At 39.7% G+C, this 26,113-nt stretch overlaps 2 protein-coding genes across 3 annotated transcripts; one reads left to right on the top strand and one right to left on the bottom strand.

Moving 5' to 3' along the window:
* Window positions 1-244: 244 nt before the first annotated feature.
* On the bottom strand, window positions 245-18,318 carry c5h12orf4 (chromosome 5 C12orf4 homolog). Of its 2 annotated transcripts, none has more exons than XM_042412057.1 (14): window positions 18,028-18,318; window positions 14,464-14,652; window positions 13,488-13,633; window positions 11,911-12,092; window positions 10,910-11,009; window positions 10,562-10,686; window positions 8,540-8,646; window positions 8,188-8,385; window positions 7,565-7,693; window positions 6,736-6,804; window positions 6,430-6,632; window positions 3,756-3,813; window positions 3,126-3,193; window positions 245-1,975 (listed from the first exon to the last, which is right to left on the bottom strand). In XM_042412057.1, the coding sequence occupies exons 2-14, from the start codon at window positions 14,642-14,644 to the stop codon at window positions 1,883-1,885; spliced, it is 1,659 nt and encodes a 552-aa protein (XP_042267991.1). In that variant the 5' UTR covers window positions 14,645-14,652; window positions 18,028-18,318; the 3' UTR covers window positions 245-1,882. The 2 variants fall into 2 exon arrangements, with proteins under 2 accessions (XP_042267991.1, XP_042267990.1); XM_042412056.1 differs by lacking the exon at window positions 18,028-18,318 and adding an exon at window positions 15,198-15,305.
* Window positions 17,414-24,198, top strand: e2f4 (E2F transcription factor 4). The gene is made up of 11 exons (XM_042412059.1): window positions 17,414-17,839; window positions 19,622-19,731; window positions 20,901-21,062; window positions 21,744-21,787; window positions 21,893-21,957; window positions 22,050-22,238; window positions 22,516-22,603; window positions 22,777-22,923; window positions 23,241-23,288; window positions 23,411-23,455; window positions 23,580-24,198. The coding sequence occupies exons 1-11, from the start codon at window positions 17,675-17,677 to the stop codon at window positions 23,693-23,695; spliced, it is 1,179 nt and encodes a 392-aa protein (XP_042267993.1). The 5' UTR covers window positions 17,414-17,674; the 3' UTR covers window positions 23,696-24,198.
* Window positions 24,199-26,113: the final 1,915 nt, after the last annotated feature.

The raw sequence follows: 26,113 nt of genomic DNA on the forward strand, positions 1-26,113 counted from the left end.
CTATCGTGCTGAATCGGCACCCTGGACCCTTTGCCCATGGAAACCCAACACTCCAGGCCACTGAGACCAATTCCAAGAATGCCAAACACTCAGCAATACATATTCTTACAATTTTGTGGGTTCTCAGCATGGCAGTGTGATATAAACAGTTGCAGGTTTCAACATGAAGCTATTAAGAAATCCCATAACTCTCTCAGGGCTGCTGGCCATTTTATTTATCTTGAAAGAAGAGGAGGCGACTGGCTTTGATTGCTACACTCTTTTAATCATCCTAATGCCACTGCTGAACGTGGCTGTGGCAAACTTTCTGACAAGCTGAATTGATTTCAGTCTGTCTGAAATGGCTTATAGGCCATCATTAGATGTGCAGGAGTAATTCCAATGAATGACATGGATTATTAACTTCAGAGAGATTATGCGCCTGTGGATAACCCATCAACCCTAAATTAAACGCTGAACCAAATGCCACTGGAAGTGCATCACTGTTGGCAGAAGGGCGGGGGAAGAAAACGTAATCATCCAAAATGTGAAACCCTGTCATGATAGTTTTCATGAGGAATTTACATCAAATCAGTGTGTTACTTTTTTTTTTAATTAAAACATAAAAATGTAAACATATACAGTAAATATACAGAATGCACATATGAGTAGGTTCAAGTGTTCGACACATTTGACAAACATTTAACACTGGAAACACAAGATTAATGAGGCTGTACTTGCTCATGATGGAAGCGGACTAAACCCTTCAGGAAACTTTCTCTCTTTCAATAAGAAGAGTGTGTAAGTGTCTGTGTAGTCCCCCTTTTCACATCTTTGTCTTTCAGAACAGTGCCATCTGCTGTTACAGAGGTAGAGGGGAGGCACCACACACACACGTCCACACACGCACGCACACACACACACACACTCGCATAAAGCGTGACCCTCACTACAACTCACTGCAATGCAGCATAAAAACACCTGCATATTGCTCATCTTTGCAGCAATGCAATTCCTCTTAAGGACTAGAAGAGCAAAGTTCACGTCACTTCTCTGTGGACCACCCACCCCCCAAACATGAAGCCAATCACCCACGGGATTAGACCGCTAAATCACATGTGACGGCTGAACTTCGTGGTTCATCCATCATGACTGATTCATGAAAATTCAACAGGTGAAATGTAACGTTCACAGTGACTTGATGCATCACAACTAAAAATCAGCTTTAAAGCTGAGATGAGCCATTATGTTTTTCACTTAAATCAACACACTATTATTATATACAACTTTGGTAGCGTGAACTGAAAGACTACAAAAGTCACATTTAGCATGGTTGGAGAGGTTATGTTGGGTCGCACCCGTCCAATTCAAGGTGCTGATTCCATCCAACTTCATCCCTTCAGTAAACAACATTGTGCATTCACATTCAACTCTTCTCGGTCGATGATACTTTCACTGCCTACCAGCCAGTTGAAGTTTGAACATGTGGAAAGTTACAGATTGCAGCTTTAAGGGAAAACTAAAAAATACTTGAGCTCTGGCTGCTGATGTCATGATGTCATAAAACTGTCACTAGGACCGCACCCTGGAGATTTGAAATGATAATTGCAGCAGCTGCTTTGGTAAGCCACCGAATCCAGTCCTCTTTCACCAAGAGTTACAGCGTGTGTATCATTAGAAGAGGCAAAAATATCCATCATTTAAAAAAATCCTTTTTGCACCTCATCTGTAAGTGCAACCACAACATTTTGACCATCATCTCATGTGCTACCTTTTCAAATCTCCGCTTCCTTAATCTTCAGTTCCTTTCATTTTCAGAATGACAACTAAAACATAATCAAAACACATACAGCGCGCCGTTGGCGTCGTGCCTTGTGGGTGCGATGTGGCACGTCACTGTCCTTCAGTGCTTTGAAGTGAGAGTTAGGGTGGAGGAGACACGGAAGATCTGAGGCAGCATGTTGCTCAACTGGTAGAACATTTCCTCTGAGATACTCTGGCAATACAAAGAGACACAAAAAGACAGTCAGGCTTAGTGAGAAATAAGGAGATCTCTTCAGCACAAGTGCAAAAAAAAAAAGCTCTTGTATACACATTTTTAGTCCACACATTGTGACAATGGAAAGGGACCAATCAAACCTTTTTTTTTTAAAGCAGATGAAACTATGCCCTTGAAAACAATGATACATATGAACATTGTGTGTACAGCCAAGTGTTAACAGCCCCTGTGGTGCCCTTTAGTTTAACATCACAGAGTGTTTTCTTCAGGGAACAGTAGTCAAGAAGATGCTGGAATGATGTGAGCTTTCAGCGACTGTGACTTTAACTGGGGACATACCGTGTAGCTCTAAGCATCGCCACCCGTCAAATAAGAATGTTAAGTATTAATCTTTAAGCACAGACGCAGACACACGCGCATCATTCAGCCGCACACAAACACGTAGCGTATATATTTAGCCACCGTGTCTCTTTGAAGCGTAGAAAACAATGTTGTTTCAGTCAGAAGTGCTATTTTGAATGGTGTCTGAGCATGTGAGCTGACAGGAAGCCGATACAGTCGGAGCTTTTGATGCCACTGTCACCTGTCAGCATAATATCATGCTATTGCATGACAAACCACAGACGCTATAGGTATACAACATCCAGCTAAGCCAAAAATAAAACAGCAGTTATGCTTCACCCAGCGAGAACATGGAGCAAAATGATGCTTTTCACATGACTTTTTCATGTTTATGAGATAAAAGGTTAGACCTGAATTTCCAAGTAAAGACTAGTCAAGATCACACCTCAGTGGGGGAAAAGCTGTACATTAATCCCACTTCTTATCATACATTTATGTGGCTGAGTCTCCCAACTTTCCTTTATCAGAGCAGTGTAAACACTGGTCAAGAGAAGCCAAAGCTCTGTAATCTATGATTTATTGCATGCTTTTCAAACAGTCTCTCTGCTCTGCCTGCATTCAAAGGTATGTACTGCGAGGCCAGGTGTGCCTTTTGTGATCTTACATACATGTGAGGCCTTAAGTATACATTTCTGTTGAATTAACGTAGAGCTTTGCTGGCAGGCGATCGCTCAAGGGATGCTTGTGTGTCACCTAAGCTATAAGCTGTGAAGGCATGAATATAGGTAGAGCAGTCTGATCTCACCTTCGGCACTAGAAACTGGACTGTGCGTGATATACCTCCATCCCACGAGGCCATCTCCATCATGAAGCCTGCCAATGAAAAAGGTTGAATTTGAGAGTAACTGTAACTTTGCAAAGAAAAAAAAAAATCTGTGATTTTCGGTGCACTCCAGGCAAGAGAACTGTACAGAGATGTGTAAATGCTTTCAGTACAAGAGAACCAACAGAGGACTGAGCAAAAGAGAAAGGATTTTACCAATTAAGGGGAAGTTTAAGGGATTTGTACTTCTTACAAGATGTTATATTTTTTATCTACATTGTTATAGTATTTATAGTATATAGTGTCTGTCTCTTCAAAAAATGCAAGACTCGATGAGTCCAATGTTCATGTTTTAGATGAAAACTTTGATAGATCTCTGATATCCATCATCTTGTCAGGAGTCATGTTTCTATATGGGCAGTTATATGCAAATGTCTGTTTTGACAGTTTTCATGTGTCTTGTGGTCAATTGAGTTTTTAAGATACAGCTCTAACTAAAGCATCATAAGTTCATAAATAATAAAAACATGGAACAGACATCAAGAAAACAGAGCACATTTAATTTCTAATCTTTTCTTGTTTTCACGGATCATTTCATATTTCTCATCTTACCTTTGACACATTTGAACACCAGCTCGGCTCTCTTAAGACACCACGGTATGGTCATCTCCTGCAGAGAGAAGACAAGACACAGAAAACCACACGATCACTTTGTTAGTCGCGTTTAAAACGTATAAAACATCTGTTAGAGACTGATTCTGCTTAACAGGAAATTGGATGAGAGAAGTAATAATGTACGTAAAATTAGAGAAAATAAAAATTTCATTAAAAGGACAGGAGGATACATTTTACCAAACATGATTAGCATTTATAAAGTATTTTAAACAGACTAGAAAATTAGGTACTGTTACCATCATTATTTTTATTATTTATTTACATCTTTTTAATTTATGGGACAGAAGTTTTTTTGGGAGGGAATCCACATTTTTAAATTGAATATATATATTTATTCATTTATTCACATAATTATGTGGCTCTTTGTGTGTTTATATTTTTTAAAAGCTTTCCTGCTGCATATAATTGTATCATATCAAATACATCTAGTGTATGAATCACCCTCATACAGTTATGATTATTTTCTGTGCTGTAACTTGTTCAAAACACAATAAAAAATAGTGTTCAATGTCAACAATGTGCAGCAAATTGTGTTGTTGGCGTTGGCATTAAAATAGTGATATATTGCATAATGTGCTTGGTTTCACGCAGGCGTATGAACAACACTACCTCACACAGAGCACAGAGTGTTACACAGTTACGAAAATAAGATTCTGTATATATTACATATTAACTGGGTCAAACACAAAGACTCCTGTCAGGTGACGACGTTTGAGCACAATTCTGAGCAGGTTTTACAAATGCAACTGTATTAATGTCCCCCTGCAAACTGGGTACGCCGCTTCTATGTCATGTCCCTTTAGTTTTGAGTGTGCTAGGCTGCTGACTGCAGGCTGCACACAATGACCTCAGCAGGTAGTCATCTCTGCAGTCCATCTTTGCTCACAGCGAGGAGTGTCAGACAGGTAAAGCCACAGCCACACAAACACAACACAGCCTTTCACCCACTGAGAAATCTGTCGCACCCATCCCAAGTCAACAAGGAACTGGAGGCAGGGGTGTGAGTCTCATGTTCGGGCCCATGTCAACTGCGTCACAAACTTACTGGTTTACTCTGGAGATAAACTGCACAGGCTTGAGCAATGGGTCTTGCATTATGACTGAAGCTAGTGCTGCTAAACAGTTGAATTAGCTGTTTCTGTTCACAGCGACACTAAAAGCAGCAGCGGTCGCTGCCAAGTCATTGAGGCAAAGAAATGCATTTCTTAAAACCAGAAAAATGAACATAACAGTTGTGAAAATGAGTCATTGTCCTAAAACTGGCTCCCTAAATTGGTTTCAATTGTTTTCTATTTCCTCTGCACAAACTTTTAATCACGTAGCGTGTTGTGTCATGAAGCAGTTCGTCGGTGTTCCTTCCCCCTGTGTTGCTCACAAAGGGAAAAAAAACATCCAAAAATAAGAATAAGAGGCACAGCCCTGTTGTATTTTGATTGCAGTCTGTACTTCATATAGACAAACCATGCCAGTTGTTTTAACAACCAAAAACATAAGAATAGGCTTGTACAAACAGGCAAACATCTTCACTATACACGGGAAAGGAGACCGAGAAGCAGACGACAGATGGAAAGTTTTGATGTACAACCAGAAGCTATCAATTAAAGATCCTCTGGTTCCTGAGGCTTCAAAAAGTTAGAAGACTTTGGTTATGTAAACAGACCCTTGATTAGACATGAGAAGAAAAATAGCGCTGGGCATGTTGTGGCATGAGTGCATGCCAGCCAGAGGCTTGTTGAGAGTTTGCTTTCCACCTTAAGGGATTCTCGTTTTATTGGGTTTTCATTTTTAATCAGTTGGAGAAATCTGATCAAGCTGCTATTTGAGTTAAAAGAAAATCCCAATTCTAATTATTTTTAGCTGATCAAATAAAATACAATTTTAATGTCCAAGATTTTCTTCAGATATAAAAGGAAAAATCCACCTGAACTCATCTGGATTCGGGGTCAGTTCGTCGACCACTGAAGGCTCCCTCTGTTGCGTTCCCCTACTGTGTGAGTACAGAGCGACTGCTGTACACACACGCTGAGGCACTAAGTAAACAGAATAGTTCACGACTCTCTACTTTGCCCTCCTGGTTTTAAACCTGGGAAATGTTCAGTTGCAGGGTGAAATTCACAGCCAGTGCTTGTCAAGCCAGACCACAGCTGAGGGATACGGTGCATAAACAAGCACAGGAGGAATGAAAGGCCAGAGATTGTGACTGATGGTTAAGATCTTGGAAACTTCACCCACCACCAACTCAAGCAGTTTTTTTCTTTTTCGATGTTTTTCAAAATTCTGAATCAGTCTGATTAATACTACTGTTATTACATGGTATGCGTCTAAACCACTGGGCCTCAAACTCCACAAAAACTCAATATCCAGTGTTAGTTGGCATTCATGGTTACACTGTAACTCCTAATCTGTTCATGTCAAATGTTAGGTAGGCAAACAATTGTACAGTCCAACTCAAACATTTACTTTACTAAGCACTGTATTTTCTTCATGACAATGCATTAATCTGATGAACTTTGTACACAGTTTGTAGAGCCACACAAAGATGGATTGCAGTTTGGGAGAAGGCTAAAATGGAACTGTGGGATTTCCAATTTGTGTTGGCAGCTACTCTTACCTCTGACATGTCATGGACCAGCAGCAGAGGGACTGTGACGGTGGTAATGTCATGAGTGCAGCAGACTTTCAGAATGTTTCTCAGACCCATGATGGCCGGGTCCCGGGCCGTGATGTTCCCCGAACGCACGTTGTCGTCCACGCACAGGTGGAAGACGACGTGGACCTCTGACAGGTTGGAGTGCCGCGAGATGTAAAACTCACCTTGAGGAAGAGACAGCGGGTACAAATGATGCACCGTAAAAAACGACACAGCTTACAATGTAGGATCAATAAAAAAGTAAAAAAATATTTTGATAATCATTACCTGGTAAGATGTTAGAGGGATTTCTTTCAACATTTTTGCTTTTATCATCACCTCCGTTTCTTGGAATCTCTGTACAGACATAGAAGTGAACAATACAGCGTTTATCAGTATGCAAAAACTACAAACTAGATACTTTGGCGACGGCAGCTCTACTTTCCATGAAAGGCTTGTAAACTAGCAAGAATGTTTCTATACAAAGCTCTACTCAATGAAGCACTCAAGCTCTGCTGTGATAAGGATCTGGACACAGATTTTCCATCAGCGCATTAGCCGTGATGTGTTCTCTACTTCCTGACATATTTCACTCCTTTCTCATACGGCTGGCTTGTTTTTGACATTCTCCGACTCTGTAAAAGGCCTTCAGAGTGTTACATTCACGTACTGCAACACTGTTACAATCATGCATTTTAGTTACTCCCCTTCAGTTCGTGTTATTTGAAAAGAGTTTAAATTTTTTATTCTCATATTCCTCATGTAAGAGCTAATATAAGATAAGAGCTAAAAAGGCTCTTTCTTGTCTAGTATCAGCTAAACATCAAATCAGATAACTTCAGGGATCATCATCAAAGTGAGTCGGAGGAAGTAAGGCAAAACAAACAACTCCAACCACTCGGAGCTGGCACGGCAGACATGTATCACTGCTGCACTGTTAAACAAGGCCATGAATAACAGTATTAGTAAAGCATTTTATAACGCATAGCTGGCTAAAAGAGGGTATTCTGGCTGTCTGGAGTAATCAGTTTTATTCTGTAAAGTCCCTCCGTGCAATGTTCTGTCTATATCACAGCTGTGGTGACGTTGAGAACCAAGGAGCAGCCAAAAGTCTAACCAGGTTGGTCTTTCTGCTTGCTGCTCCGCTGGGCTCTGGCATAGAGCACCACCTGCTGCACCTCCTCCAGCTGCTCCTCCAGGCAGGGAAAGTGGAAGTCTGTGCACTCCTTCGCCACTGTTGCAAAGTCTGGTTCAACAAAAAGGAGGTCAAGGATGAAATGATGCATAAAAAGTTCCTCTGACTATCTTCATTTTTTTTTTAAAAATCAAGCCAGAGCTAATCACTGTAACGATGTATCCATACTCCCTCTCTAGATAATGAAAAAAAAGGTGAATGGAGTGTTTAAAGTAAACATCTACAGAGGTGTGAAAGACTAGTGTTGTTCTCACTGCAAAGGGGAGAGACAATCAGAATGAGTCATGAGTGGGATCAAAATAAACATGTTACAATCCACTGGTGCCAAAATATAACAAAGTACTGCCAGACGTATTGTGAAAAATGTAAACACGCTGATCACTGAGCATGAATCTGCTAAAAAACAAGTCTTATCATGCTACAACAAAAATATGGTTACACAACTGCACTGCACCTTTGGTCACCCAGGTGATAAGAAAACATCTCTCTGTACACCATCAAAACATTACATTATATTTTATTATATACACGACATGTAATCGGACCTCTCTTGATGCCGCTGTATGAGTTGACCCTGTTGTCTACCAACAGCACCAGACCACAGAGTGAGGAGGAGTAGAGAGAAAGGGCCGTCTGTAGCCTCCGCAGCTTCGTTCCGCTGCTGCCGTGCCGACGGTGCTTACAGAAATCCAGCACGTCTGCCCGGACCAGCCGCAGGTTGTGCATGGTCTTCAGTTGTGCACCTGGACAAAAAAATAGCAAATAAAGATACATATTATAGGTTGCATCTATACTGTGTCTAAAAAATAGAATAAAAGTGTTTTATGAACATGGTTACTGATAAGTCAGCTGTCACAAAACTGTGTATTAACACTAAGTATATTAGATGTTAAGTACCGAGGTGTATGGTGAAGCTCTCCTCCAGCTGAAGCTGCTCCTCAAACATCCTGGCCCCAGAGTCCGCCAGCTCTGACAGCTGGCTAGGCTGCACCTTGATCTCCTCGCTGGAAATCAATCGTGCAAACAAATCAATAACTATAACTAATATACATCAAAAACAGTATATGAAATGCATGTTTTATAGGTCCAAGAAAACACTGAAGAGATTCATTCAGGTTTCATCCCAAGAGAAAGCAAATAAAGTGTTATGGTTGTATTTGAGTATTTTATTATTATTTTATTTTTAAGGAGTTTTTAATCACCCTGAACGAGACATGATGGGTTTTATGATGCGCTGTTCACAATGATAAAAGGAAAAATGCACCCTCGCAAAAAAAGTAACGAGTATTTTTGTGATCGTAGCAGTTTTGTGGTTACTTCTGCAGACAATAAACCAGATGACACTAGATGAAAGGCAATAACGTAGTAGATTAGTCCCAGATATTAATGTTATAAACAATTCAAAACAATTATTCGGCATGTTAGTTATCTGGATTCATTCTTTCATTCTTTTTTTTTTTAAGGTAAAACACATTTGTTAGCAAAAAAAATAAGAAACAGTATCAAAAGGAATGAAAAAGCCAACATTAATGCTGTTTGCTGTTTTCTTTTCTGGCGTACAGCTTTAACTAAAAATGCATATTTATAAAGTGCTCTGAGTGCTGATGTAGAATGTATTGAATTCTTCCCACACATAACAAGATAATGATATTCATAATTAAAGAGAAGTGATGCAGGGTCAGCACATTTTTGTCTACAAAGCTCTTAGCTTACAGGTGGAGGCAGTATCTGTCTTTTGATGGATTATCTAATATATGCAGAGGAGCGTGAAACCTAAATGTAAACCACCACTCTGCTGGGTTACATTACTGTTCTCCACCATTAGATTTTTTTTTTTTTTTCACTTCTTATCCCACGATAGCAGTAATTACTGATACTGCAAAGCTCAGCATCAGTCTGACTAATATGTGTTTTTGATTTCTTGTAATTACTTCAATTTCTATATAAACGTAACATGTACTTCAAAGGGCCTGCAGACGTGTCATGTTGTGGATTAGATCCTGTTGAGATCCTGTCAGTGAAGGGTCAGTTTCATCTGTAGTTAAGACCCAAACAGCAATACAATTCCCATAAAAGAACACAGCATTTTATTTTGTTTCATCTCCTTTTATGAGTCAATAAAACAAGTTTTTGCTGTTTTCATTTAGATTCTGCTACCCAGCTACTCCCCGGCTTCCTTCCTTTTCTTTTCTTCTAATCAGCCTATTTTGTCAATGTTGTTTTGTTTTTTTTATTATTTTTTTGGCATTTTGCCTTTATTTGAGTCAGTGTAGCAAGACAGGAAAAAAGGGAAGAGAGAGAGGTGTGTTATGCAACAAGGGTCCCCGGCCGGGAATCAAACCATGGACGTTGCAGTTATATGGTATACGCCTTAACCATTAGGCAACCAGGGTGCCCCTAGTGTGCCAGTGTTAGTTTAAAGTTTAATATTCACTCTACTTCAACGCTTAATCACTTGACAATTAGACTGAACTTAAACCTCACGGCCCATATGAGCCCAGACCCCTGGACTGCTGATGGCACACCGTCAGTAAATAAAGACGTGCCGCTCCGACGCTGCCTTTTGACAGTTACGCTCCAAGCTGCTGCATCTGCACATTGAATTCATCCTTATCTGCACGGCAGCTTTTCTCTTTTTCTACCAAACAAGAGTAAGCACCTGACTCCAGTGTTCATTATCTTGAATCAACTGTTTGTGTTTCACCCTGAGATTTGAAAGAATAAGTGGGATTGTCACAGAACTGAAAGAGGCTGTTCAGGTGCGTATGGGTGTGAAGGATGCCTTTAGATTACACATGTGCATACACAAACAAAGGTTGTGCTTCACTTCACACACACACACACAAATATAATATTGTAACAGGTTTTTCTTGTGTTTTTTTTTATTGTGTACACACGAGTACATGAAGAAAAACTCACTTAATCTGGCTGCTGTTGTTGGATTTCCTCAGGTCCTGGTGCAGTTTGATGACCCACTCCTGATACTCCTGCTTTTGTATACTAGTCACTTGCTTCAGCTCACTGGCCCACTTGTTCTCCAACACCTGTTCAAAGAAGAAACGATGTCAAACACCGAGGAACTTTAATTCAACTGGGATAGACACACACAGCATATTCTGACTGGGAAGACTAAGATAAATTGAAACTGTGCTTGAAATATCTGTAGTGAAATGATATCATTGGCTCTGCACTGAGATCAAGGCGCACCTGGTTTTAACACTGCTACAGGCTACGGAGCACTCCGGCTTCTTTTCTTTTCTTTTTTACCTGCTGTGCATCAAAGTGTTGAGAGGCCACCGCATTTACATCCTGGTCACTCAAAGTATTCCCCAGCTCATGCATCACTTTGTCCATTTCTGCTGCTTGCCTGCCAGACAGGAAAATATTCATTGATTTGATTAGACCCATGAGTAAACGCATCACCATCCGTACAATTTATGAGTACTAGAAATAAGCTGTTTCCATGACAGGTGACTGACATATGGTTCCATTAGAAATTGAGAAAACCTGAGGTAGGATGACTTAAATGAAGACAATAACTGATTTGCCATAATAAAATCTACTTTGTGTAGAGGCACCATTGCCCTCTCACATGTTTCTTTGTGTATGCATGTGTGTTATTTAATTCGCTAACCTTAACCTCATCTATAAATGCTTAAATACTCGGGATCCTCAGGTGCTCAGTGATGTAATGGAAGCTCTCAGGGTTTCTGGCTCAATAACAGGAGGTGCGTCTACTGGGAATTGCAAGGTGCCCTTTTGTAAATCCTCAATTGGACAGACGGCTTTTTCTGTTTGGGGGATTAACATGTGGAACTCTTTACCTACAGAGCTCAAAATGGATCATGACTGGGAACATTTTAAACTAAAACTGAAACAGTTTTCCAAGAGGGATCAGACATGCAGTCATGAGTGATTTGGTTCTTCTTGTTTGATGAAACTTTTATGGTGTTTGTTCATGACTTGTGTGTGTTTTCTGCTGCTTTGTTGTTGAGTTTCGTGTTGTAATATATGCATATGTATTGTTGAGTTTTGTGCTTAGATGTACAGATACTGTATATATTGTTGAGTCTTGTGTAGTTTCATATGTATTTTACTGTTGAGTTTTATGTAATTTAAAAGCCCATCTAAGGACGGGCATTGCAAACTAGTTTAGGCTATGAATGCTGTGGTATGAAAAAAAGAAAAAAAAAAAAAGATCTGGAGGAATACAGTATGTGCAGGACAAACATGGATCCTGGTTCCAGGCAATAATCCCTAATACCAACCTCTCCTGTAGCTTCTTAATCTCCATGTCTCTCTCACTGATGAGCTCAGAGATGCTAACAAAGTAGTTGTGCTCCAGGTTGAGAAGGGTATCAGAGGCAGGGGAGTGGATCAGCTCATGATAAACATCGGCAAAGTCCTCATCCCAACTGGGCTCTTCAGGCCGAGCGTGCTCCAGAGTAGTCTGAGATGGCGACAGAAGAGAGAAAATGAGTACCTCGAAATGGCAATTAGCTGTGAGAATTTACATTTTTGGGGGGCATCATCAGGCTGCAGAGTCTAAATTGAAGAGTTTGTTGTCTGTATGAAACTAAAACTGCCATTGTGGGTGATGATCTGCTGCATGTTGTGAGTAAAGGTGAATTTCCAGTAGAAAAGGTGAGAGTACAATTCTCAATATTTAGAGGAAGACTAAATCTTCACTGTGTTAAGAAGAAGGCAAAAGAGGAAGAAAGAAATGGAAAATATGCTACACTTTTTTTTTTCTTGTATGTTATGCTTTGCTAAATAAACCAGGTCAGTTGATGTATCACATCCATAATTAGAAAAGCAACAGAACAGTATTCAGAATCTGAAACTCCTCTATTTATACAGGCTCAGGAATCTTTGAGCCACAAACATGACGGACACTGGAAAGCTTCCATGTGTATTTCTGTGTGACTGCAGTAAAACGTTAACGGTTAGCCAGTCCTAAATGACCGAGAGCAGTGGGCCAGAGGGGCTTCACAGCAAAGGCTACGGCAGCCCAAGTCTTTTTATAAATGCCTGGGCAGGTTACAGCCGAGTTTAGACTCCTGAACTTTGAAGTGTTAAACCAAATGATCTTATTTCTTCTCTCTAAAGTTGAAATAAGAGACACTCGCTTTCAAAGAAATGTGTCAGTGAGAAGACTGTGCTCAATTTAATTACAAACCCACAAAGTCCACATCTATCTCTCTGCTTGTTTCTTCTTTTTTTTTTCTTTATTGATCCATAAGGTAAAAGTGATGACTCTGTTTTCAACTATGTGCATCCGCCACCACATATTGGATCTCTGGGAAGAAACGCATCCGAGTGTAACCAAGTGAAATGAGTAAGTGAGACACTAAATGTAGCAAACAGGCTCATGTAATGAGTTTTTTTTTTCTTCTCCAGAATTCCTGAATAGTCAGTTTGTTAACTCGCTGCACTATTTCTCTTTAAATTACTTTAATGATCCGTGACTGCCCCGAAGTTATCGGGAGCATACCGACGACACTTCCGAAACACTGTGCTGCGCTACTACACAAACATGGAGTAGTGGATATACGATCAGGGTGTGTTAAGCAGCTGGTGTCTGAAATTAACTTTTTGGAACACCTGTCAAGAATACATGTTGTCCAAATTATTCTTCTATTCTTATAGAAATATCTTACTTTTTTAGTAATTTGTGTGTAGAATCAATTAAGGTCGCTCACTTACTTTACGTATAATTATTCATGAACCACTGAATTTTAATTAAAAAGATTAGAGACATGGTGTGCTTGTGCTGTAAACTGCTAATAGCTAATAGAAACTCTGATGTTAGTTTTAAGCACAATAACATACTGAAATGTGTCACCTCTACATAAGACCTGGTCCATGCGTTGGCCAGCTGGTTTACATCCACATCTCCTGTCGTGAGTCTCTGCAGGGCCAGTTCCGCCTCTCTGTCATAATCCAGAATGGTCTCATTCTCGATGAAGTTGGAAAGCGACGCTTTTAGCTCTAAGAGAAGAGCAAAAAAAAAAGACGTTTAACAAAAGGTTTTCATTTCTGCACAAACCAAGTTGGACGCTGTAGAAACAATATGCTGGATCAGTTCCTTCCTTTATGGTTTCACACAAACAGCATGCAGTCTGACCATATTTTCCCTTTCCCAGGAAGACATGTGGAGAAAATTATTGGATTAGATTCATTTCAAACAAACAGAATCTGACGTTTCTTCTCCAACTGTGTAGATTTGGTTTACAGAGTTTAGGGGGGCGTTACAGAGTAGTTTGGGGGTCTTGCATCAGTCCAAATGTACTAATAACATTAGTAATAACCCTTTCACTGTTTTTGCTTTTCTACATTCCTACAATAAATGTGGCTTTGAGAATTTAATTTTATTTTATGTCAATACAATAAAAATACTTAAAGATAGATTATATGTATTTATAACTATGTTTATCAAGGATTGTTCATTTTTGCAGTCCCCAAAAATCAATTCAGTGTTCAGCGCTAGTGTCTGACATAAGAGTAGATTGGGACAAATATGATCCCTTATTAATCAGAATGTACACATTTTTAATGATTTGTCAATTTCTTTTAAAAGACAAGTAGGGGATGGAGTGAAAAGTACGTTTGACATTAACAGTGTCTGGCTAGAACGTTTTCTGCCAGGCCACGTACAACCACTGACAGGTTTCCCCAAATAAATGCTTGTGTTTAGGCTCTACGGTAGATGGCTGGTGTTAGGACTAAAAGGGAAACGGGGATTTATGTAATTCATTTGACAAATTCACTCCAGCAAATAGTTGTGAAACTGATCTACTTTTATTGAGAGCAGGACTCACCATTTTCTATGTAACAGGGTATTTTATGTAGCAGCATCAGGCGTCCATGAAGGTCACTGATGTTCTCTTGAACAGGGAACTGCAGGGGTACTTTGAGGACACAGTTGTGTTTCCCTGCCCGGAACTCAAACACAAACTCCTTCTCAGCTGTGCTGTTGGCTTTTCCTTTGTTCTTCTTCATGGTCTAAGCTGAAAAACAGAAGTCAGTACTTACATACGAATGAAAGTGATATACTTTAAAGTCTCTGTGTAGAAATAATGTTCACATGGAGTAAGACAAATGTTCAGTTTTCCTTGAATTTGTCCATCAGTCCCCATTTGATAGACTCTAAAAGTCTAATGGTCGATCTTGAACGTTAAGTGAAGCCTATCATCAATAAAGACATGCCCACATCATCTTCTCACGGTCACAAAGACTTTTTCCATTAATAACGTTGCCTACATATACAGCAACAGCTTTTGCTTAACAATGAAATTACCAGCTACTACTAATAATCCAAGTCAATGGCATTTTTGCATGTGTTAAATCAGTAAGTGTTCGTTAATAGCTAATTGTAATCAATTGGCAGCTCCGTTTAGCCTGTCATCGTTCATGTAGCAGCAAAGCTAACGTTTAGCTACGAAGCTAAAACTAATGAACTGAATATGGTAGAATCTGTTGTGAATATGTATAGCTGGCCACATTTTTTTCATTTATTTAGTGAAGAAATAAATCTTATGAGATGCAGATTTACCTGAGTGTGGGTGAATGTAGTATTTCCTGTTGCACAGACAGCTCTGGTGTTTGGTTCAGTCAGCTGACTGCTTCAGTGTAACATGTGACAGAAATAGCAGTTTCGCGACTCCAGCTGTTTTATTTATGTTTTCACTTGTACATCAGAACTACTATAGTATGAGCCTGAAGGCTTGATGAGTTCATTAAGGTGTATAGGTTATTTTTTATTTGGGTATTTTAAAAAAAAATTCAAACACAAAGCAGAAGTACAGAGTCACGAATCATACCTAAAGTACCCAAGTTTAATTTACAAGAATGTTTTTCTTAGGCAGTACCGCCCCCTGCTGGCCAAACTGCTCAATTGGTTTATGAATGAAAGTAAAAGAAAAGAGATGGTTGTCTTCCAGCCGCCTACAGCAAAACTGAAGGTAAGGGAATACTAACGTCGTGGAGAAGGTATATCAGCTTATTTATCAGATAGGAAAATGACTAAAAAGATTCTCTCACTCAGGTCTGAAACTGAAAAAAGTGAGATTTCACCGATATTTCTCCATCCAGACCACATTAGACCAGATCCAGATCAAAAACCACTATACTTAGACCTGTCAAATAGTAATAATCTAGTCCAGATTTGACAGGTCTAAGTATAGTGGTTTCTCTGGATCTGGTCTGATGTGGGATGGATGGGCGAAAAAGCAGTGAAATCTTTTTTCAGTTTTCACAAATAGAATAAAGGTTTCACAAATCTGAAGCTGTGTTTTAATGAGTCTCCGGAGTCTCTTTGGTAATCTTCCCTTCCCTTAAATTTTAACTTCCCTTAACCCTGAATCGGCAGCTGACTTCAGCGTCGTGGTCCTTTCCAGCGATATTGCTGTTTTGGATAGACTCCCTCAAAAAAACTGCAACTGCAACACCATGCCCCTTAATATCTCACCATAAATAATGCCAAAAAAGAATGACAATAAATAATTAGAATAAATAATAATAATGATCCTTAATGTTTAACAAGGAATGGCGTCATAATGATGATGTTCTATCATAATTATCATGATCTCTGAAGTAAAGGTTGGATATCTATCCCCTATATTGATGTTTCTCTTCTCTCTAAGAGGGCGCTACAATCTTATCAGCTGATTCACTTCTATTATGCAGCCCACTTATAAAAAAAAGATGACTTTTCAAAGTATCTCAATTCCATGAATCTGTGATTTCCAAATCAATTACACTGTATTCTTGAGGACTACATACTCGAGATATATTCCATTAGTATCAAAATGTTTATTAGCAAGCAAACGAGTTCATTTACACCCCCAAAAAACTGATGGACATATAAAGTGACGTTTATATACGACCATCAACATTCCTTGTAATGGTGATGCTATTCCAAGAAGAGAAGAGAAGACAAGAGAAGAGAAGATTTCCCATTTCCCTTTTAATCAGATTTTTAAAAAGTTTATACTTAAAATAATATTACTTTCTCAATTGCATATGTTTTAGATAAATGTGTTTCTGATGTAAAACGGTAGTTGAACTTAACCGTGACTTGCTTTAGAGCTGTACGGTGGTAGTTTGATTACTTATTTGCGCATTTATTTATTTATATTCTTGATATTGCATATAATCTAATAAACATCTGCTAAAAAATAAGTTTTAACATTATCTGTGCACTACATGCTTGACTGTTTTAGTGACGAGCCCAGTCTCTCACTGACTACTGCACAACGTAGCCTATAGGACATGCATTTGGAAAATACTCAATACTCAAGTTTTGTCCCCATAAATGCTTAAAAAAACAAGTGTATGGCTTTTTTTATTTGATATGTCTAGAAAATGTTGATAAGTGTGTGTGTGTGTGTGTGTGTGTGTGTGTGTGTGTGTGTGTGTGTGTGTGTGTGTGTGCGCGCGCGCGCGCGCGCGCGCGTAGTGTCTGTGCGTGTATGTATGCACGCTCATAGACGCGTGCGTGTGTTTTCTTCAAGTTTGAGTGGGTAAGGGAATGTGTACAAATAGAGCTACTATAACAGTCCCGATAACCCTTATTTTTCGGCTATAAAAAACAAAATAACTCATAATCCTTGTAGTTTATCGATCGATAACCACAATGAACATCGATCAGTAGATTAGAAAATGTTATTTACTTCGTGCGTTTTTCATAAACACACTCTTGTTATCTTATACGCTTTTGAGATGGTGTAGTTATTGGCAGATGCTCCCTCCGCCGGTTGAACCGTCCCGTCATACCTCGCGTGGCCAACGGCTCTCCTACCGACTGCTTGCTCATTGAATTACCACACTCAGCCTGTTCACGTCGATTTAGTGAAATAATTTGGGGCAAACCTGGTCGGACTACGTCGTTAACCACCTGTTTATCTGCTGCACACTTTCACCGGCCTTCTGTTTGTCTGACTGCGGGGTTTGGGCGTGCTTTTCCTGGGCTCGCTGGCCGGGGTTTGGTCGGGGAGGCAGGGGGGGGAAGTACGGAGCTGGTCCCGGGTGATGATGGAGCTGGAGTCGGCCAGTAACAGAGGCGAACTGGGAGCTGTGGGAGACTCGCTGCAGCCACAGACCCCGAGCAGGCACGAAAAGAGCCTCGGGCTGCTCACGACCAAGTTTGTGACTTTACTGCAGGAGGCGAAGGACGGAGTGTTGGATCTGAAAGCTGTGAGCATGCAAGCCAGTCTTTGTTGTTAGCTAGCACATGTCATTTTGAGCTGCCTGCTGTCGTTAGGTTACATGCAGTTTCGCTAGCCTGCCTGCTAGCCTAGCCTAGCTTGGTGACAGGCTAATTTGAATGGGCGATAGCTCTTATCATATGGCTTTGCAGTTTGTATACGCCTGGGTTAACTTACCTTCTAACCGTCACTTAAATGCTGTGTCGTAGTATTTTTCACGTTTCTCGAAGGGGAGCGCTGTAAGGTTACAAACTGAACTTTGAGGACACTGCCTGGTCAACTTTTCAGACTGCCCCCTGCAGATTCAAAGTTTTAAAAGTGGGTCAGCTTTTGTCGTTCCCTTTTGAGCTAACGCCACTGCATCTTCACACATGAACAACTTTTTTCCTGATTGACAATGTCCTTGTCACTTAACGACTTGCATTCACTTAGATGGTTTTCAAGGGTTACTTCAAAGACGTAGCCTATACTTTAACAATGGTGGAGTAACGTTTCGATTAAAAGTGCATTATTCAATGTTAGCACTGTTCTCCACTAACAGCAGTCTAGGACTGCATTAAAATAGCTGTTTAAATGTCACATTAACAACAGCAACAAAACTAAAATCCAACTTGCAGAGCAGGCTGTGTGTCAGAGCCTGTTAAAGTTACTTAAAGAGCTAGATAGTGTTTACTTCTAATAAGATACATATGGTTCAAGTGTATTGGTCTTTTCAGCCAGTGTCACTAACGCTTAATAAGCTTGTAAAATGGGTTTTAACCTGCAGCCAAGACTTATCAAAACATACACTTGTCAAGTTGTAATACAAATACTTGAAAAACATTGGCATCCATGTTTTTAACCATCCATTCAGTTAAAACATTGGAATTGAATTGATGAGCAAACCAGATGGGTGCTTGACCAGCCAAGCATTACGGTTTCTTTAATAGAACAGTTTTCTTTTCACGGTGGCCTCTATGACATGACAGATTGGCTTCATTGGCTGTTGACGCTCAAGTATGTCGCAGATAGATAAAATACCAGACTTTTAATGCGTATATTTCTTTCTCTTTCATTCTCATTTTTACCTGCTAAAAAAAATAAAACCAAAACCAGTTTAGTCTCTCTCCCTTCGATGAAATAGAAAAATTAACTTTTTTTTTTTTTTACTATTATGAGATGTAAGCTGTAATGTTGGCGATTGGTGAGATTAATCTGTTATAACACATTTTTTGACCCCATGAAAGCCTTTTTAGAAAGTAAAAAAAAAAAAACAGTGAGATAAGTTAGCTTTGTACTGATAAACAGCACTCTTCTCTGGCAGGTGTCTGTGTATATGTTCACATTGCGGAAAGAGGTAAAGAATTTGCCTTAGCCACCTGTGAACCCTCCTGCCAACTGCCACACTGAAATAGAAGTCTTTACATTTGTTTTGCATTTGTGAATAACAAGATTTTGTTATGTAAACTGTGTTTTTTAAAGCATCCCTATGGTTTACTGGTCGTAATTCAGTAGGTCTTGGACTGCAGTGCATACATGACAAAGCCTAGACTTATCAGCACCAGCCATATGGTTATCATTAGTTTGTAAAACACTAAGTAGGCACAATACTTGGGCTAGGAAGGAAATATAAATGACACTCGTTATATTTGGTGAAACCAGATAGTTTTTATTTGCAGGGTGCAGGACCTGTTGGTAGAGATACAGCGTCAGTGTTTTTTGCTATGAACCTTTTAAAGGAGATGCTAGTAATCACTGTTGTATTTTCCATTGCTTTTGTCCTGTCATCCAGGCAGCAGACACCTTGGCAGTGCGGCAGAAGCGACGAATTTACGACATCACTAATGTGCTGGAGGGAATTGGACTAATAGAGAAGAAATCCAAGAACAGTATCCAATGGAAGTGAGTCCACGGTTTATTTTTATTCTCCAAAGGTGGAAAAATTGTCTAAATAAGTGCCAAAATAAAAAGGATTCTCCATGAGAAGACAAAACTAAATGGTCATTTTAAATTTTAAATTAAAAAAAAAAAACCTCCACAAGGTAGATCTCATTAAATTTAAAATTTTCTCCAACCTAATATGGTCTTCATCTCAGTGAGGGAACTGCTCGCAGGTTTTGAGAAGACTAAACCATCAAGCGTGTCTAGCAGCAAGTACGCTGACCAAACCATCAAACCACTTTCACTTTGTTATAGAGCACGCACATATTACAGCTACAAACAAATGGCTGAGAAGCTGATTCATCTGAAGAATCACAGTACTAATTGTTGATGTCACGTTTTTTCTTGTGCATTCTTATGTTTGCTTGTGTGACAAACATGGTCATCAGTCCGGGACTGTATGTGAGTTGTAACAGTAGATAAAATGACTGTTGAACAGAAGAACGTGAAGTCATGAAACAAATCAGAATATCTGTTGGCATGACACATGCTCATGTGTATGTTGTATTTTTCACTTTACTGTAATAATTCTACAATCAACAGTATCATAACGACGCTATAACAACATGGCATGAACAAAAGAGAAACACCTGTCTGTAGTAAGTGTACTGTTACATCCTCTTGGTGAGAGGTGAAATGTACAGGGAAATGTCTAAATGGTTTTGCTCAGCGCTGTGCATTTATATTTTTTTTTTCATTGTTTTGGCTCCGTCATCAAGAACATTGGATTTCAAATCAATCAAAAATCAATTACTTTGAGGCAAAATTACAAACTGTCAGTGGTAATTACAGGGTCAGGGTCCACATCAAATCAACTGTGTAGGAATAGTGACCCCTTTTTATTTATAGTCATCATTCATAGGAAAACAATTAACGTTAAGGTCTGTGTGGTAATAACAATATTTGTGGTTTTAAAAAAAAGGAATGTCTCCCATCAATGCAGCTGCAGTCCTGATTCAAGAAAGATGAATAAGTAGCCACAAGAAAATGGATGAGGATGTTTATCTGTTTTAATACAAAGCAGGGTGTTGATGAAAAACAGCATGTGTTTTCATGAGTGAGTGAAACCTCTTCATCTTTGCCGGCTGTCTGTACGTGACCACATACGGTATTTGCCTTTTGTGTTTCAGGGGTGTAGGTCCAGGCTGCAACACCAGGGAGATAGCTGATAAGCTGATTGATCTGAAGGCTGAGTTAGATGACCTGGCTCTCAGGGAAAACGAGCTGGACCAGCAGAGAGTCTGGGTCCAGCAGAGCATCAAGAATGTCACAGACGACTCCAACAACAGCCCATATCCTTCACTTCACAGTCTTGTGTATTTATGTGCATGTTACAGCTGGTAATTGTTTTTTAGTGATGTGTCCCATGGTCAGCGCTGATGTGATGTGACAGGTTATTCTGCAGTTTTCTTAATCACATGATTCTTTCTGTGTATTTTGATATTTCAGTAGAGCTTTTGAGGCCGGAATGAAAACCTCATCTGGACATTATCTTGCTGGTAACTTACACTTGTTGAGGGAATATATTTAGTGAATTTGCAGGCTCATAGACGTTTTGTGATGAATGCTTTGTGAAAACCATTCATGGTCAGTATTTTGATATGTGCGTTTGGCACTCAGTGGCACAGAGCAACAGTAGACACAACATGACAGTGAAACACATATCCAATCTGAACACCATCTGGCATCTCATAGGGGATAATCCTGGGCATACATCCCCCCAGACTCTGCCAGCTCCGTTGAACACAGAGCTCTTATTGAGGCTCTCTGTTCTGCTCACTCAATAAATCTGAAGTATTCAGTTAAACATCATGGCCTCGGTTAACCAAACATCCTGGAGATGAAGTGACTTTTACTAATGGCTTTACAGAATACCAGTTATGTGTGCCAATGTGCAAATGTCTATTGAGATGTTTTTTTCTTTTTTATTAGCAAACATGGTTATGACAAATTGACCCTTAACACATTCATACTATGGCATATGTAAAGCATGAAGACCTCTGTGGAGCTTTCAAAGGTATTTTTTTCTGATGCTCAATTTATATACATTTGTCTTTTCTACTGTTTATAATCAACATTCATAGTTTCAATCTCTCATCACTCACTTGTCCTTCTTTCGCAGGTGACACACTCCTAGCAATCCGTGCTCCCATTGGTACACAACTAGAAGTGCCCATACCAGAAGCTGTAAGTCATATGTGCATATTACATGTCCCTCAGGTCCATCTACTTGTTTTTTTGTCTCATGTCTCAGACTGGGTGTTTGTGTGTGTATCCAGGTTCTCAACGGACAAAGAAAATACCAGATACGTCTGAAGAGTTCATCTGGTCCCATCGAGGTTTTGCTGGTCAATAAGGACCCGTCCAGTGCCTCTCCCGTTGTTTTGCCCGTCCCTCCTCCAGATGACGTCCTTCAAAACCTCCCAGCACCGACGCCTACCTCCCAGCTGCCCTCTGCTGCCTCCCAGGTCCACACAGATATTAGTTTTCTCTGTGCAATCAGTACTGTTTATGTATCGAACTGTTTACTATAGAATCCCTGCAGTATTCTCAGGCTGGAGTTTTATTCATGAAAGACTATCTATGCACTGCAGTGAAATTTTTCTCAGTTTACTTCATTGATATAACAGTTGTTTGAAAAAGATTTAAAACACTGACCTCTGCATTTTTATATCCTACAGATGCATTTTTCTTTATCATGCAATGTCTTCACTTTCCTCCTTTTCTTTCCTTTTCACTCCCCAGGCCCCCAAAGCAGCTCCAGCCACATCTACAAAACCTGGTCTCGCCACAACATCAGCTGTAGTCGCCAACCAGACAGCTGCAGTGACAGGTAGGAGCGCACTGAGCTGAAATGTTGTAAATTTTTATTACACTTGGACTTTTGTTACTGTCTACGAATAATGTCTGTCATCGTAAAACACTGTAATACAAGGCAAAGAACCACCATTTTTGTGGTTATTTACAGCATGTTGTCTCAAACTTCACACCTTTTTTTAATTTCAGAAGCAACAAGCACCACGCCTCTCACCCCAACAACAGACACACCCGCTACAGTTACTCAGCAACTTCAGTCCTCTGCCTCGTTGGATGGATCCGTGTCCTCTTCTGCCTCTGCAGTATTTGAACCAATTAAGTCAGATCCCTCTGAATGTGAGTTAAATGTTGCTGAGCTCTTTTGAACCTCTGTCTGTCTCTCTTTGAAATGGAGCTTTGTAAAGGCCGCCTCACTCAAAGAGTAAAGATGATGAGACAGGGATGACATAGTCTGTTAGATTTTAATTAGGCGCATTTTGTACATTTTTCCCCCCAAAGTTTGGTGCCAGATAATGCCATTGTGCTCACATCTCATACACAGTGATGCAGATATTAAATTGGATTGTTCCACTTTCCACAAATGAATGTTAATTCATATCATACACTTAAATACTGACTATATTGCTGATATGTCCCTTTTGCTTTCTTTCTAGTGTTGGACTTTCCCAAAGAGCTCTCTGAAATGTTTGATCCAACAAAAGGTAAATGTCTCTTTAGTAAATGACAAATTTGATGTGTTCTTCTACTGTGAGGAACCTGCGTACCACTTTCTCAATGTCCTGTAGACTTAAAGTCACTCAAATATTTTCTTTCTCTCTCACAGAGATCATGAGTGGAGATCTGTTGGAGGACTTGATGTCATCAGAAGGTGAGTTTGGAAAAGGAGAAGTAGAGTTCTAGGAAAAGAGAAGAAAAAAATGTGAATTTCACATGACCTCCTCTTATCCATCCAGTATCTATTCCTCATCTCTTTCTCTGTTTTTCACCTCCAGTGTTCTCGCCTCTCCTCCGTCTGTCCCCTCCACCCAGCGATCACGACTACATATACAACCTGGATGAAACAGAAGGCCTTTGTGACCTTTTTGACGTCCCAATTCTCAACCTCTGACCCCTAGGATTGTTGTCAGAGTGGGAAACAGTTGCCCAAATATGCTAATCTACCTTAATTGTCTCCAAATTTTCCCCCACTGACAGTGAAGCTGAGAAGAGGTGCAGTGGTGAAGGACACCACTGCACCTACACTCTGAGCTCAGCCTGAGCTCAGTCAGACAGCAGCTTGATGTACAGCCTCGTGAAGAAATACAGGCGAGAACAAAACATTTTATTCACTGTTTTTCCACGGAAACAGAGTCAAAACAAGTGAGAAATAATTATATTTTTGGATTATTGTGTATGATGTGTATGTAAGCGTTATGTTTCTATCAGCTTTCCTGTGCGCTTGTGAATGAATGTGTGTAGGCATACTTTACGTGAGTGCCGGTATGTGCGTGTGTGTTTTGTACTGAACGCTCTATTAAAGGACCAGTATGTAGAATTTAGTGGAACCTAGGGGTGAGGTTGCAAATTGCAACCAACTGAATAGCCCTCCCCTTACCATCCCCTTCCAAGCATGTAGAAGAACCTACAGTGACGAACAACACAGAAGGCTCTCTCTAGAGCCAGTGTGTGGTTTGTTCTTTCTGGGCTACTGCAGAAACATGGCGGTGCAACATGGTGGGCTCCGTGGAAGAGGACCCGCTCCCTATGTAGATATAAAGGGCTCATTCTAAGGTAAAGATTCTCATTTTCATGGGATTATACACTAATTAAAACATACTTATGAATTTTATATTTCATTTCTGCCAAGTCCGTTCCGCTAGATGCCACTAAATTCTACACACTGCACCTTTAAGTCAAGATGTCTTCAGGAAAAAAAGAAACCCTTTTCCTATCAGGTCAAGAGTCATGGCAGACTAACGGAGAACAGCCTTTATCACCCGGCAGCTGCTCACGCATGGCTTGAATGAGTCCAAACACAGCTGGTTAAATATGCACTGTCCTCATGTACATAGAGAATATATATTTTGTAATACCAGCACACCAGACTATTGTATAATAATGACTACATTTGTAACACAGGAAGAGCAATAGTTTGCAAATAAAAAAGAAGGTACCAGACTCGAAGCAAAAGTTGAAAGTGCTTTTAATCATACTGAATGTATGAAGTGCTTGTTTTATAATCCCAAGGGAGTTATGAGAATTTGTCTTAATTAAACCTTTCAGTGTTTAAGTGTTGTGGTGTACCAGTTAGAGAAAGAGGATCGTAATGCTGAGCTATTAAAGCAGTATACGTTGTGACATGAAGCTTGAAGGACCAAAAAGTAATACAGGGGTTTGTGGGAGGTTTCTAGTCGGATAAAATCCTGACATTTTATGACTTTTAGGGTTTTTTGTTTTGTTTTTAAAGCTTTTTTTTTATTTTTATTTGATAGTTGAAAGTGCAGAGAGAAGGAGACAGGAAACATGGGTAGAGAGGGGGGTGTATAACATGCAACAAAGGTCCGCAGACACTGGTAATGTGGTCTTTTAACCAGTAAGCTAAAAAAAAAGGTGCTTGTTAGAATGAAACTGTCTCCTGTAAGCAACACGTTATGGCTGTCTGGTTGATTGTTAACACTTATACACTGAGAGGCTTGATTATAACGAGGCTGACTTTCAGTTTCATTTTGCCTCTAGACTGTTGGACCTTGCAGATTTTTAATGGCTTTGATTTATATATAACTTAACCGTCAGAGGAATATCTTTTTTTTTTTTCCTTTTTACCCCCTCTCCAAAAAGAAAAATCTTTCAGCTATAATGTATGTATGTATATGAATACCATTGTACTCAGTTAATTTGTATGTAAAAGGAAATGTATGTATTTCTGATGTATTTTACTGATGCAGTGAATATAGTCACGTCATGAAATATGCTCTTTTTTTTTTTTGCTCGTCTTTGTATATCTGGCACAGATCCCGTTCAATTATTTTCTTTTCACTCTTTCTGTTTATGGTAATTGAAATACTGCCTGTCACTCTAAAAATTAGATATTTTTTTCCAACTCTAATCGTTCTCTCTGTGCATGGGGCAGGTGATGAGTAGCAGTTCAGGATGAGTTGTTACTAGTCAGACTGTTTAAAGTACAAATGTCAAAATTGTTCATCTTTCTACAGCGCTATCTTCTGTAAAATCACTTTTGTGTTAAAAAAAAAAAAAGAAATGTCCTGTTTTTGCCCTGAATGATGTGTATGTACAGTATGTACTGTGTATATCTCTCTCTACTGCCTGTATAGAATAGCATTTATTTTTTTATACCTGCTAGATATATTATTACAGGATTGTTACTACTAATTTGGGGCTACACTTCAAAACTTAAGGAATTTATCCACAAAACCTCCTGCTTTATCAAAGCATCCTGTCTCATCGTTGCACTTTACATCACTGTGGGCAGATTGGTTGCTACTCATGCACTCCTTGATCAGTAGCCGGTCATTGTGTTTGGACAGTG

The sequence above is a fragment of the Thunnus maccoyii genome, chromosome 5, assembly GCF_910596095.1.
Source record: "Thunnus maccoyii chromosome 5, fThuMac1.1, whole genome shotgun sequence".
NCBI lineage: Eukaryota > Metazoa > Chordata > Actinopteri > Scombriformes > Scombridae > Thunnus > Thunnus maccoyii.

What these genes read in the sequence shown, in the direction of transcription:
- e2f4 (XM_042412059.1), top strand. Translation starts at nt 17,675, where the DNA reads ATGATGGAGCTGGAGTCGGCCAGTAACAGAGGCGAACTGGGAGCTGTG. An exon ending in AAGAACAGTATCCAATGGAA is followed by an intron (nt 19,732 to 20,900) that starts GTGAGTCCACGG and finishes TTTGTGTTTCAG; the next exon opens with GGGTGTAGGTCCAGGCTGCA. An exon ending in AAGTGCCCATACCAGAAGCT is followed by an intron (nt 21,958 to 22,049) that starts GTAAGTCATATG and finishes GTGTGTATCCAG; the next exon opens with GTTCTCAACGGACAAAGAAA.
- c5h12orf4 (XM_042412057.1), bottom strand. Translation starts at nt 14,644, where the DNA reads ATGAAGAAGAACAAAGGAAAAGCCAACAGCACAGCTGAGAAGGAGTTT. An exon ending in CAAGCAGAAAGACCAACCTG is followed by an intron (nt 6,805 to 7,564) that starts GTTAGACTTTTG and finishes ATGTCTGTACAG; the next exon opens with AGATTCCAAGAAACGGAGGT. An exon ending in TCCAGTTTCTAGTGCCGAAG is followed by an intron (nt 1,976 to 3,125) that starts GTGAGATCAGAC and finishes TTGTATTGCCAG; the next exon opens with AGTATCTCAGAGGAAATGTT.